This window comes from Lotus japonicus, chromosome 1, assembly GCF_012489685.1.
Source record: "Lotus japonicus ecotype B-129 chromosome 1, LjGifu_v1.2".
Taxonomy (NCBI): domain Eukaryota; kingdom Viridiplantae; phylum Streptophyta; class Magnoliopsida; order Fabales; family Fabaceae; genus Lotus; species Lotus japonicus.
The window spans coordinates 135,312,459-135,324,986 of record NC_080041.1 but is presented as its reverse complement, the minus strand read 5'-3'; the positions used below and the strand labels follow the sequence as shown (position 1 = coordinate 135,324,986).

The 12,528-nt window shown below is 33.6% G+C and overlaps 1 protein-coding gene and 1 long non-coding RNA gene across 2 annotated transcripts; one reads left to right on the top strand and one right to left on the bottom strand.

The window, feature by feature from the left end:
* The first annotated feature begins 1,297 nt into the window (after window positions 1–1,297).
* LOC130731280 (uncharacterized) lies at window positions 1,298–5,011 on the top strand. Its single transcript, XM_057583512.1, has 4 exons — window positions 1,298–1,688; window positions 2,201–2,395; window positions 4,014–4,195; window positions 4,488–5,011. The coding sequence occupies exons 1-4, from the start codon at window positions 1,403–1,405 to the stop codon at window positions 4,803–4,805; spliced, it is 981 nt and encodes a 326-aa protein (XP_057439495.1). The 5' UTR covers window positions 1,298–1,402; the 3' UTR covers window positions 4,806–5,011.
* A 2,904-nt stretch (window positions 5,012–7,915) lies between these two features.
* LOC130732749 (uncharacterized) lies at window positions 7,916–10,898 on the bottom strand. The gene is made up of 3 exons (XR_009017117.1): window positions 9,919–10,898; window positions 9,655–9,728; window positions 7,916–9,532 (listed from the first exon to the last, which is right to left on the bottom strand). It is a non-coding gene; the product is annotated as an uncharacterized LOC130732749 (long non-coding RNA).
* Between the last annotated feature and the right edge of the window lie 1,630 nt (window positions 10,899–12,528).

Here is a 12,528-nt window from a genome sequence, read left to right as displayed (position 1 = left end):
CCCATCGATCCCTCTTTCCCACCTTCACCTTCTTCTTTTAACACACATGAACCGATGGAGGAGGAGGAGCGAAAATAGGAGCCAAGCTTTCATTGTCACGACCAGAGAACCGAATTCCACTCGATTTCAAACTCTACCCAAATCCAAAAAAGTTTAGAAAAACAACAAATTAAGCTAATTCAGAAGTGAAATTTATTCAATTTGAGAGCCTTGTAAGTTTCTTCAGATAGGGAGATAGCGAAGCTCTCCGGTGGATTCACCCCAAGCCTCGATCATGATGAGAGCCTTATTGCGGTTGTTGACAACAGTGTGGGGATCATCGATGAGGCGGACCATCTCGTCAAGCACCCTCTCGGCGACGGGATGAGGTCGATGTTGTTGACCTTGTCAGTGTTGATGAGATCGCAGAGGTGGAGATTGGTGGCCCAATCGGGTTCGTCGAGGGCTTCGGAGATAGCGTCCTCGACAAGCTTGTCGACCTGGGTGATTGAGGAGGAGGGTTTCTAGGTGCAGGGGTTTGGGTTGATGAGCGTAGGAGGGAGAAGGTGAAGGGGTTTGGGTTTGGGGATGATGAGCTGAGTGTGGGAGGGAGAATGGAAGGGGTTTGAGGTTGAGGTAATGAGGTTGAGGTTGAGGTTGATGTTGATGTTGATGTTGTTGGTTTTGGGTAGGGGTGTTTGGTTTATGGGTTTCTTTATTGAAAGAAGGTGAGATGATGAAGAATTGAAGATGATGAAAGGGAAGATGAAGAAGGGGCGGTGGTTTTTTTTTTTTGAGTTTTTATAAATTAATTTAATTAATATGATTTGTATTTATTTAATTACGTGGCAACCCAGTGGCGCACAAAGTCACATCCATGTCATTAATGAGCTCCACGTAGGCAAACGACGTTAACGATTTGACGGAAAACTAACAGAAGGACCTAATTGTCACGTCCAGATATTTGTTGTACCAAAATTGCTCATTTTAAACAAAGGGGACCAAAATTGCACAAGGGGTATAGATAAGGGACGGAAAGTGCAATTAAGCCTTTATATATCAAAAAATTCCAACATAAAACTCCGTGCAACGCACGAGTTATCGCACTAGTTCTTTGATATGACTTTAATCTTATAATCATTTCAAAAAAAAGACTTTAATCTTATAATGAAAATCAACTTTAAAAAAAAAATCTTATAATGAAAATCATAAAATATTGTTAACTTATAACTGTTTCTTCTTTTTTATTTTTGTTTTGGTCAAAGCTTTTAAGTGTTTTTAAATATACACTAGAATACGCGTTATTTGTAACTTTGTCTTCAATTCAATTCAATTCAATTCAATTGGATACAAAAGGAAGAAGAGCTCGCTTTGAAGTCTTGTTCTCTTCTCTTCTTCCTTTCTCGCAGACGCAGAGTCCAAAATGTCAGACGGAGCATTGCAAATACTCGACGGAACTCACCTCCGAAACCTCGATCTATCCCTCCCCGACGACCCCACACTCACCGGAGCTCACATACTCGACATTGCCCACTCCCGAGTCTCCGCTTCCCTCTTCGCCCTCCCTTTATCTGACGCGCTCAAAGCCTCCGCACTCACGCGCCTCCACCTCCCCGACGCCGACGCTTTCCTCTCCGCCGAGTATGACCACGACAAGGCCGCTGAAGTTCTCAGAGACTACATCGCCGCCATCGCTGATGAACTCAAAGGTCTGTTAATCGTTATCTTCTTCTTCTCCTGCTGTTTGCTGATGCTTGCATTATAGGTCTACGAACTTGTTGAATGAAGTGCGAACTAGTTGTTGTTATTGCTGAGATTGATTTTACCATTTTCTCTCAAGATCCATAGACAGATTAGATCATCAATTCAACACGTGATTCTCAGTGTTTTTACTATTTTTTGTTCAGTTCGAATTGCGAATCAGTAATTTTCATCCATGAATGTGTTGATCTCCCCCTTTGTCAAAGCAGAAAATTGTTGTGTTTTTCGTTTGATCAAATTTGATTGGAACATGATGTGGATTGGTGGAATTTGATTTTATGTTTTTAGGGGAAAAAAAACAAATTACTGTGCATGTTTGCATATGAAACATTGTAACATAGTTCAGCTTGTGGATAGGTTTTACATGGAGTATTTAATCTGTGCTTTGTAGGGAAAATAGTTAGTTCTTATCATTTTGATGAGAAAAATTACTGATTATATTCAAATTTTATATCTACAGATAATCCTATTGTTGCATCAATTTTGGATGGAAGTACCATTAGTTTGCTGTTAGAGGATGAGGATGATTTTGCCATGTTGGCAGAAAATCTGTTCACTGACTTAGATGTTAAGGATAAGGGGAAAATCAGCAAGAGTGAAATTCGGAATGCTCTCGTTCAGATGGGAGCTGAGATGGGTGTTCCTCCTTTCTCAGGTTCACTTTATTTTCCAGTTGGAAGAATTTTGTTGTTGTTTGCTATATTTTAGTTCTTGTTTCCAATTGAATTGGCTTGGAATACCTTATAATTATTTTGCAGGAAGCCTTGCTGTTTTGTGTGTATTAATATATTTGATTATTACTTATATTGTGTTGCTAGAACTGTGAAGATTAAGATGTAAAGCATGACAGTTCACAAATTCCAGTTTCATCTAGATTAAGGTGCACTTTAGGCCTCATCCTCTTCTATGGAGTGAAAATACTATCTTAAAATAATCCACTGGATGTAATTTACACTTGTCAAAATCAAAGATGTACTATAATTTGTTTTGTTCGTGGAACTTTTTCCTTCTATAATCAATAGGTTTCTGCTCTATGCTCACTCTTTCTTTTTCTCTTTTGAATTTTCATGGTCAAGTTTATTAGATTGATTGAGGAAAGTAATATAATAGTGTTTCTATGATAAACAATTAATTTCTTGATTTTAGGTTTCTTTGGTGGATTTGTAGTATCAGAATGGTATTTCTAATTGAGCTGCAGTTTTAAGAAGAAAATGCACTAACCTGCACAAGGTTCCAAAAATATTATGTCTAGGAAAAAATTAAATATTTTATCTTGACCTAATTAATTCCCTTAGGTATATCATTTGTCTATAATCTGCTTAGAATTTGTTGAATTCATTGACTACAGATCAGAGTTTGCATCACACCAGACCTTTCAATGACTTAATGTAATGAATCCTGAAAATAGATTCCAATTGTGCCAAATCTTACTATAACTACCAAATAATGGTGGTTTTGATCTCTCATTCCATTATATCACATTGTGAGTCAATTGCCAAAATGTACAGCTAAACTTGGAAAAAGATGTTGATCCTTTGGATTGCCTCAGATATTTGTTATTCACCAGTAGCTTCTACATTTCTTCCTTTTCACCTCAAATAAATGAGACTTTGACGTCCTCTTAAGCATGTATGCTATGCAATATGACTGTAACTTTATCTCCTTGGGCTGATTGTTTGTCATTGTATTTGTCACATACTAGTTGCCAATATTGCACATGGTTTGATTAACCGTGGATATATATTTATATAATGTATGTTATTTTATGTTTTTAAATGGGATTCTATACATCATAATACTACTATTTGAGATGCACAAAGCCAAAATGGGTTGGCACGAACCGGAGTTGAGTCTCACCTTCCCAAGGGTGATTCAATTACTCCAGCAGCCTTTAAAATCCCAAGTTTGTGGACAACCCTTTCCAGGGAGATCCCTTTGCGCTCCAGGGCTAGTTGAGTAATTGGGCTCAGTGAACCCACTTGCGGTAGTAGTGGCCCAGTAATCCTTGGAGTGAGTCTTTGCTGGTCTCCTAACATGCTATTCGCGCCTTGTTTGGTAGGGCCTGGAGGTGCCACTCCTTCCTACCATTTTCGGTCATGAATTTTTTTTGGAGATGCACACATTTGTATCTTTTTAAAGGAAATTATGACTTGTGTTTTCCATTACTTGAGACTGGCTTTATTGTGTGATATGCATGATTTACTTATGTTGTCAGTGCTACACATGTTAATTTTCCTGGCTTGATTAAACTGATTTTTAGTATCAATGAGCAGAATTTCCTCTGCTAAATGACATACTGAAAAAACATGGGGCGGATGGAGAAGAAGAGTTGGGCCAGGCCCAATTTGCACAGCTTCTGCAATCTGTCTTGCAAGATCTGGAACCGGAACTTTCCAAAAAGAATGTTGTTGTCGTCCAGAATATACAAATCATAAATGGCTCTAAGCTAAGACAGGTATTTTCTATAATTTATTCAAAAAAATATTAAATTTCAATCTTATATGATTTTTTTTATGTCTATGTCATAGTATCTACATCTTGTAAAATTGACTAGTTATCTTCTTAGCTTATAGCAAAGTACTTTAACATCATAACAGAAAAAAAAACCTAAAAAGTACCATTTCCACTCCCCACCATTGTTTGAGACAAAGTTAATAAATAACTCCATTTATTGTTGTGCTTTCTGTGACATCTTTGATCTTTCAGCCCAGCCAACTCTTATTTATCAATTTATGTTATGGATGCAGTTATTGGCCAATGAACCAGAGTTAAACAGCATTGTGGAGAGGGCATTGCAGGAAAAACCCGAGCCAGCAGATGGCTTGGGGAGCACAGAAACAATAATAAGAGGCTTCCTTGAGAAAAACGCTAAGGAGTTGGGTTTACCACTATCTGAAGCTGACAGTGCAGTTGCTCTTCTTTATGATACTGTTTTTGCTGATGTAGTAAAAGAAAAAGATGGTGAAGGTTTAGATAAAGAAGAGTTGGCAAAACTTATGAAGGATGTCCTAGAGAAATTTGCAGAGCAACTTGAGTTTAATCCTGTTTATCAGGACTTCCCTTGAGGCTGGTGAATTATTTTGGTCACAATTCACATTTAGTATTTCATGTGTGAAACTCTGTATCTTTACAAAGATTTGGGGTTAGCATCCCCTGCAGGAAAATTCCAGTAGTGTTATACTGTATAATGAATTTTACATATGACAGGCACCTTAAATAACATGCTTATATGATATGATGTTATGAATTTGAATTGTTACTTGATTATCAATTTAGTTTTTTCCAACTTTTACTACATTGACATCAATATCCGAATTTAAAGTTATGATAATATTTGATTTGATTGAAATGATGTCAGATATCTAAGTCAAATCAAACAAAGCGTTGGTCTAATGCTAGGCCATTGGATGACACAAGTTAGAACTTTGAAATAACAATTCAACAATGATATATACACACCTCATTTTTTAAACACTTCATTTTCACATATTTTTATTTCTCATTCCACCTCTTTGGCCTCAAAAAGAAGTGGGTAAGTAACATTAATCATCTGTTAAGAGCAACTGTTACAGTTTATTGAACAGAATTTATCTAAGGTGGTGAGGACATCGACAAAGAACAAAAAAAAAAAAAGACATCTCATTTGTTTTTCAAATGGTGGTATATTGTTGTAAACTTGAAATCAATTTAGAGAGTAAAGGTTATACAATATTTTTTTTGGTATGCAATATTTTTTTTTGGTCAAGTGGTATACAATATTTTAAAACAACATTTAAACTTAAATAATACATCTCCGGCATAGATTCCTTGTTAGATTTGTTTGAAGTGATGTGCGACCAAACCATGGCCCCTCTTGGATTTGGCTTTTACCTTATATGAAACAAGCTCCATTGAAAAGAAAACACAAATCTATGTAAACATATAATACTAACTAGTACTTTTTACCCGTATTTTTGTTTTTTTTTTATGTGAATTTTTTACATTTTGTGATTTTTTTAAAGATATTTTATAGATTAAAAGAACAATATTTAATTTATATATAAGAAATCTTAAATTTGTAAGTTTAATTTTGTAATGAATGTTTGTTTTTATTTTTTTGAGTTGTCATATTTTGTTATCTTTGTTGTTGTTTTCCTAAATGCTCGATTGATGGGTTTTTTTATATCTATTGAATAGTTGATTACAGTGAGTTGAAATAACTTGTATGTGCTAAAAATAAACGCTGAATTATTTTATTTATTCTTTTGCAATTGGAATAATTACATTGAGAATAAAACTGAGAATGTATCGTTCCACATTTCCTGTAAAAAAAATTCATCATATGGCATTGCGAAAGACTTCTTTATAAACTACATTTAAAGTACTATGAAAATTGTTACAATCACTATCGGAAATGAAATTTTTTAATCATTAACGATGCGTGACTCTAGGACTTTTAATTGTACCATGTATCTTCGAGTGTTGTTTTATATTAGTTAGGGATTGAATCATTAATGACACTTAGTATTATTATTTTAACGTTAATTATTTATTCAGTTACTCAATCTATATGTGTGTATTAAAGTATTTAAATCATTTCTTTCAGTTTTAATGAAATTAATTTTCAATCGTTATGTCATTTTTTGTGACCAGTGCGTTGCACGGGAGTTTTCATTTTTTATTTATAGAGTGAAATGTTTCAAAAGGTATTATTTTTGTTATGTTTATTAAAAAAATTAGGTTACATATATGTGTTATAATTGTAACAAAAAACAAATGTGTAAGAGCATCTCCAATGCTAGTTCTTATTTCTTAGTTTTTGACACTATTTATGTGGGCCCGTATTACCACATGTGCTTTAGCAACTCTCAAGCAATTTTGCTCTAACCATGAGTTATTGGTTCTTTGTTCTTACCACTATTCATTTGGTCCCACCAACCACATTATTTATATTTTTTTATATTTATAAAGTAAAAAACAAAACTCATAAAGTAATAAAGTAATTTGGATGAGAGAGAAATAATTAATATTTTAAGCTAAGAACTAAAAAAGTAAAACTCTTTATATAAGAACTGAGTTCTTATTTTTAAGAACTAAGAGTTTCATGTCAGCACCTCCAATAATAAAGTTCTTAGTTCTTAACTCAAAAATAAGAACTAAGAACTTTGCAAGTTTGCATTGGAGATGCTCTAATAATAACCTCCTCTAAAAAAAAATTAACCTCCTCTGTTATAAGGTGTCATAATAATAGTTGTAACCGTCATGGCAGATTTTAATATGGTAATCAAAGTCATAATTCCATTATTTCACATTCGGACATAAATTGGGGTAAAGTTAATTTAATTTCCCTTTTTAATTAAAATTCTATAACTGCTAAATTACTAATAAAAACTTTTAAAATTTGGTCAAATTTAACTGAAATGAATGGATAATATAATCACTAAATTGCACTATTTTAATTTCTATGTAAACTATTGAAATTCTTAATTTTCTTTTGAAACCGTAAATTATTGAAATTCTAAAAACCAACAGTATATCATTAAAGACAATTTTAATAGTTAAACTCTTTTTTATAGACCTCTGTTAGTTTTTAGAAATGTTAATAAATTAGTCATCTTTTGATCCCTAGACCCTTCACCCATTTCACTCAAACCCTTATGTCTCATAGCTCTTACCACTTGAGCTAACTTTCGAGAATCAATAATCAATTTTAATTCAGTCCTTCTCTATATTCTCTTTTAAACTACTACATTCCAATTATTCTCTAGCTTGGATCAGTTGGATGCTTTAGAATTGTCTATGTTATAGTATAGATGAGATCTACTCTTTTAAACTACTACATTCCGGTCATTCTCTAGCTTTGATGCTTTAGATTTGTCTATGATATAGACGATATCTACTCGCCAGTCTTGTGCAGTGTCTACTTAGATATGTTCCAAGCTTAGTATCTCACTTTGATTCCAAAAAAAGAAACGTTTCAAGCTTTTTTGCAAGAGTAATAACTAATAACTGAACTTCAGTTTCAAAAATATAAATGAAATTCGATATGATGATTATCCAAGAAGTTTTATACTTCGGATGCTAAATGTAATTTTTTTCCCGTGTTATATCTTCATATCTCTGCAATAAACCACTCAACTTGTCATAGACTGATTTTATTTCATCGCTCTACACCATTTTAAAATTACACCAAGTTTCAATTTCAATACACCATTTCAAAATTCCACTCAACTTGTCATAATGCCCTTAAAAATCGAAGATATATATCATCCCTTTTTAGTACAAATGTGAACTCAGAATCCTAAGCCCACAAAAGAAAGAAACTTAGAAAGAAAGAAAGTTGAAAAAACATGAAAACTTGATACGCTTTATATATTCTTTCTATATCTAGATACACTTAACAACTTTGTGAAGTTTGTTGCACTTGCAATCCATGCAAGATTTCCGGCATTGGAAGCTCAGGAACATGGGCAACATCAACAAACCCAGCCTCCTCAGACCTTTTAGCAGCACCCTCAGCTTGTAAACACAGGAATTTTAAAAGAAGAGATGTAATTATATATACCTGCACAACAACAGTGTCAAAGAAGCATGTTTTTGGAACATAATCAGTAGACCCAACTGCTTGACCATTAGAGATAGATAAAGCAGTTAAGAAGTTAACCTTTCCAAATTAGTAACCTATTAATCAAAGAAGCTATGAGATAACAATTACTGATTATCTTCATAGAAGCCATCATCTTGCAAGGGGGTCACATACAAATGAGAAAAATGACACACAGATATCCACATAGGGAGAAATAGAATTAGAGAGTTAGAGCTCTTAAAAAAAGAAGGCAATATGAATGATAAAAAAGCAGCATACACTGAATATATAATGAAAACAAAAGTTAACCACATGCATGCAAGTAAGAATTTCAGAAAATAACAATTCACCTCTCCAAATTAGTAACCTATTCAAAAACTATGGTCTTTCCATTTCTCTAGGTACCCTATACAATTAAGTATACCACTGTTTACAAAATAAATCACAAACCATGACAGCTTTCTAAAGTCCTTACCTTCAAGGGACTCAATTTATGTTTCAAGATTTGGATTAGATTGGCTTAATAGAGCAAAAAGAAACAAACATGTTTCCATTCAAACTTCACCTGAAAAGCCCCAAGGTGGTCAGTTACACGAAATACAGACATGCTCATATTGATCTGCATTATACATGATAAAGAGAAGACATAATAAGAATAACCATTATAACCCAAACCCCAAAACATTACAAATAATAGGAAATAATGAAACAGAACAACCATCATAAGAAGAAATAAAGTAAACAATACATGCAAAGTAGAAAACAGAACAACCATGATAAGGAGAACAAAATTAGCAAACTAATAAAAGAGCTCTTCCAATATCTGGTTTTCCAACGTTGTGGTGAGTTATTAAACGGGTCAGGACTGGGGGGTTTGTGCTAGAAAGAAGAGCTGAGAGGGAGAAGGTGGGCTATAGAAGCTTGTTTTCCCCTCAGAAGTACCTTCAGGGTTACGATAATTTCTAGGAGGAAAATTGAAATAACTCTTGCAGCTTCAATTTGATATGGGCACCCCTTGATCGATTTGTCTTTCAGAAACACTTCAATGGAAAACATCTACCAAATCAATACAACTGGAATTTAATAGTAAAATTAATCAATTTCTATCCAAAGATACATTGAAATAGCATAAAAACAGTAAGAAATAAATACATCTTTGCTCTCCTCCTTTGTACATGAATTACCTCTGGTCGATGATGAAAAGCATGAATCTCTGGTAAACAGTTCCTACACCACAAAGCACAAATCAAAATTAGAGCCTATATCATATGAAAGTAAACAAAGAAAAGAACCAAGAGAAGAAGAAACATTAAGGCTCTCTGAATGACATATAGGTAGCATTGCCATACTTGTTCTGAAGCCTTCGATTGTCACACTCCTTAATTGCTTTGTTAATCTCCTAGTTGACCTATGAGCACAAAATCTGAGCGAAAAAAAAAAACACAAAACAACTCAACACAGAGAAAGCATGAAATTTATTACCTTGGCCAAGAGAAAGAGAAGATGAGACCGTAAATAACATAGTAAGGAGTAAGGATGATTAAGAAGAACAAATGAAAGGTAAAAAGAAGGTTAAATTAAAAGGAAACGGGAAAAGCTTGTAATTTGTTTACATGTGCCTTCTCAATTTCATATCAGCTTAGAAGTCCTCTATGTCCTAACGCATCCATCCTCCTGAATAACCATCTATATATCAGTTTGTAACCATGATGAGAACCAACAACAGAAAATTAAATCAATTCTCATAAATTCTCCTCCCTTTATTCCACATTCAATCTGATTCTCGTGTCACAAACTTTTCAAACCACACCAAATAGTGGATAAAGACTCCTTTCGATTTTACACCTTGATAAAAAAAAATAGAGTGAAACTCTAAACTGTAAAGGAAAGCACAGGTAACGAAACTGCCTCTGTATATGCAAATCGATTTTCATTCAGAATAGAAATACTGGACAAATAGCATATCACAATAATCTAATAAAATTAAGAAAACTTGGAAAAGGGTTTTGGTATGGAGGTTTAGTTGGGTGCATGAGTTGTTGGTAACAGGACAGTTATCAGGTTTTGATGGGGGAGCTTTGTTTGCATGGGCGGTTGCTTGGGGTTTGCAATGTGATGTGGGTTTTTTTCAAGACCATTGCTTGTTTTTTTGAATTGTGTGGATATACCCAAATATGACTTGAGCACAATTATGTTTTTTTCTCTTATGTTATAAAAAGACTGATCCATGGGCGTGGAATATCTGCAAGCCTTTTCAAGGCAATTTGATCTCAGATACATGCACTCTGTCTAAAACATGTACATATGTGACTTAGGTTTAAATTGTGTATAATCAAAACAATTATTGGTGACACAAAATGCAAGATCACCATGTCAAAAGTTAACATAGAATTTAAGTTAAAAGGGGAAATCTGTGACAATTTATTACTAAGGAAAGGATTAAAGATCTTACTGATTTTTCAGGGTCAATATCTGCCATGTTGAAATCCTTTTCAAACTATTCTTGAAAGAATTTTCATATAAACGACCTTGGAAGCACAATATCAGGACCAGCCCTGCAAATGTAATCTTTTATGTGAAATCTACAACACCATCAAAATTAGTGTTTCACATGATTGCAAAATCAGATGTAAGAATGCATTTAAAAGAGAGTTCTGACCATTAATCTAGATAATGATGGACTTGCCTGTTGAAGAAACAGGAAGATAAAACAATATGTCAAAGTCAGAACATGCAACAACGGGGAAAGATCGCATAAAACAGAAAATTAACCATATCAGACAGCCGTTTTCGAGTATGAGCACATGGGGAGCGGCTGACATCAGAGCTTGTTGTTGTGGTCGCAGAGCTTCATCAGATAAGGTCGCAGTCGCTGGTTCTACATCGTCTCGATCTTTTTGTCTCCATCTCGTACTCGCTTTTTCCTTCATCGGCTCCTATTTGTCTAATAAAAAACCGAGCATTTAGTGAATTACAGAGGAAGTGAAGGGAAAACAAAACGGAAGGTTGTGGGAATGGGAAAAACCCAAAACGAAACGTAAGAAAGAAAGAAAGGGGAAAGGGCTGAAGGAAAATGTGATTGAGGATGTACGGCTGTGATTGATTCTTCATGAAATAATGTATTCTATTACTAAAATATCCATACTAAAAATTAGATTATAGTGCATTGAATGATTGAATTACAAAATTACCCTCAAGGCTGCAAAAACTCTCCCTTTATATAGTTTATAGATAGATAGATAGATAGATAATAGTACAAATTCTATTTTACTTGTTTTATACACTTACACTCTGATTAGATTGAGGAGTGGAAATGAGAGGAAAGAATATAAGAGGAAAGAGGGTAAGAGGAAAGAATATAAAATGAAAATGAGGTGATTTTGAAGTTGTTTGGATAGAAAGAAAAAGAAGGGATAACGAAAGGAAAAGTGAGAATATTAAAAAATGATTGTAATAGATAATTACTATTTTATCCTTCATATATAAATAATCTAAATAATTCATATCTTATTATTATTATTATACCATAGTTATAATTTTTAAATAATTTATAAATGAAGTTAAAACTCAATAACATTATTTTTAATGTATCGCCAAATTATCAAATTATCATGGTAATATATTTTCTATTTTATTTTATTTTCAATAAATTTAACTAATTAATTATATATCAATTAGTAAATTTAATTGAGTATGTCTGTACCAAAATTTAATTGAGTATGTTACGAAAAGAAATTCAATTTAGTAGTAAACTCACGTGAACACAAAGTCACATACTACAATATGTTTATAATTGATAATGAATGTTATTATTAAATTACAGAAACTAATTTTTTTCTTTTATTTTAATAAACTAATTGTAATATAAAACTTATATTACACAATTGAACTTGGGCAAGTGGTAAATGGCTCCCCCTTTTCCTTCGTGTGTCAGTTTTCTCGCCTCATGTGCGAGGAAAACTAATATGTGGCCCCCACAGGTACTATTTACCCTCCCATCTATTTTCCATGGTGTTCCAAACAGATGGAAAACCTACACTTCCTTCCTACCAACTTCCTTCCCACTAACTTCCCTAGACAAACAGAGCATAAAGCTACTTCTAGTAACTTCAACCAAAATCATTTCTTCCTTAAAGGTGAAAAATTACAAAGTTTCTGAACACACAATGATTGGTTTTCGATGAGAAAACAAAAATTCTGGCCCTACTTATCTCACTATTTTG

What these genes read in the sequence shown, in the direction of transcription:
- LOC130731280 (XM_057583512.1), top strand. Translation starts at nt 1,403, where the DNA reads ATGTCAGACGGAGCATTGCAAATACTCGACGGAACTCACCTCCGAAAC. An exon ending in GGGTGTTCCTCCTTTCTCAG is followed by an intron (nt 2,396 to 4,013) that starts GTTCACTTTATT and finishes ATCAATGAGCAG; the next exon opens with AATTTCCTCTGCTAAATGAC. An exon ending in ATGGCTCTAAGCTAAGACAG is followed by an intron (nt 4,196 to 4,487) that starts GTATTTTCTATA and finishes TTATGGATGCAG; the next exon opens with TTATTGGCCAATGAACCAGA.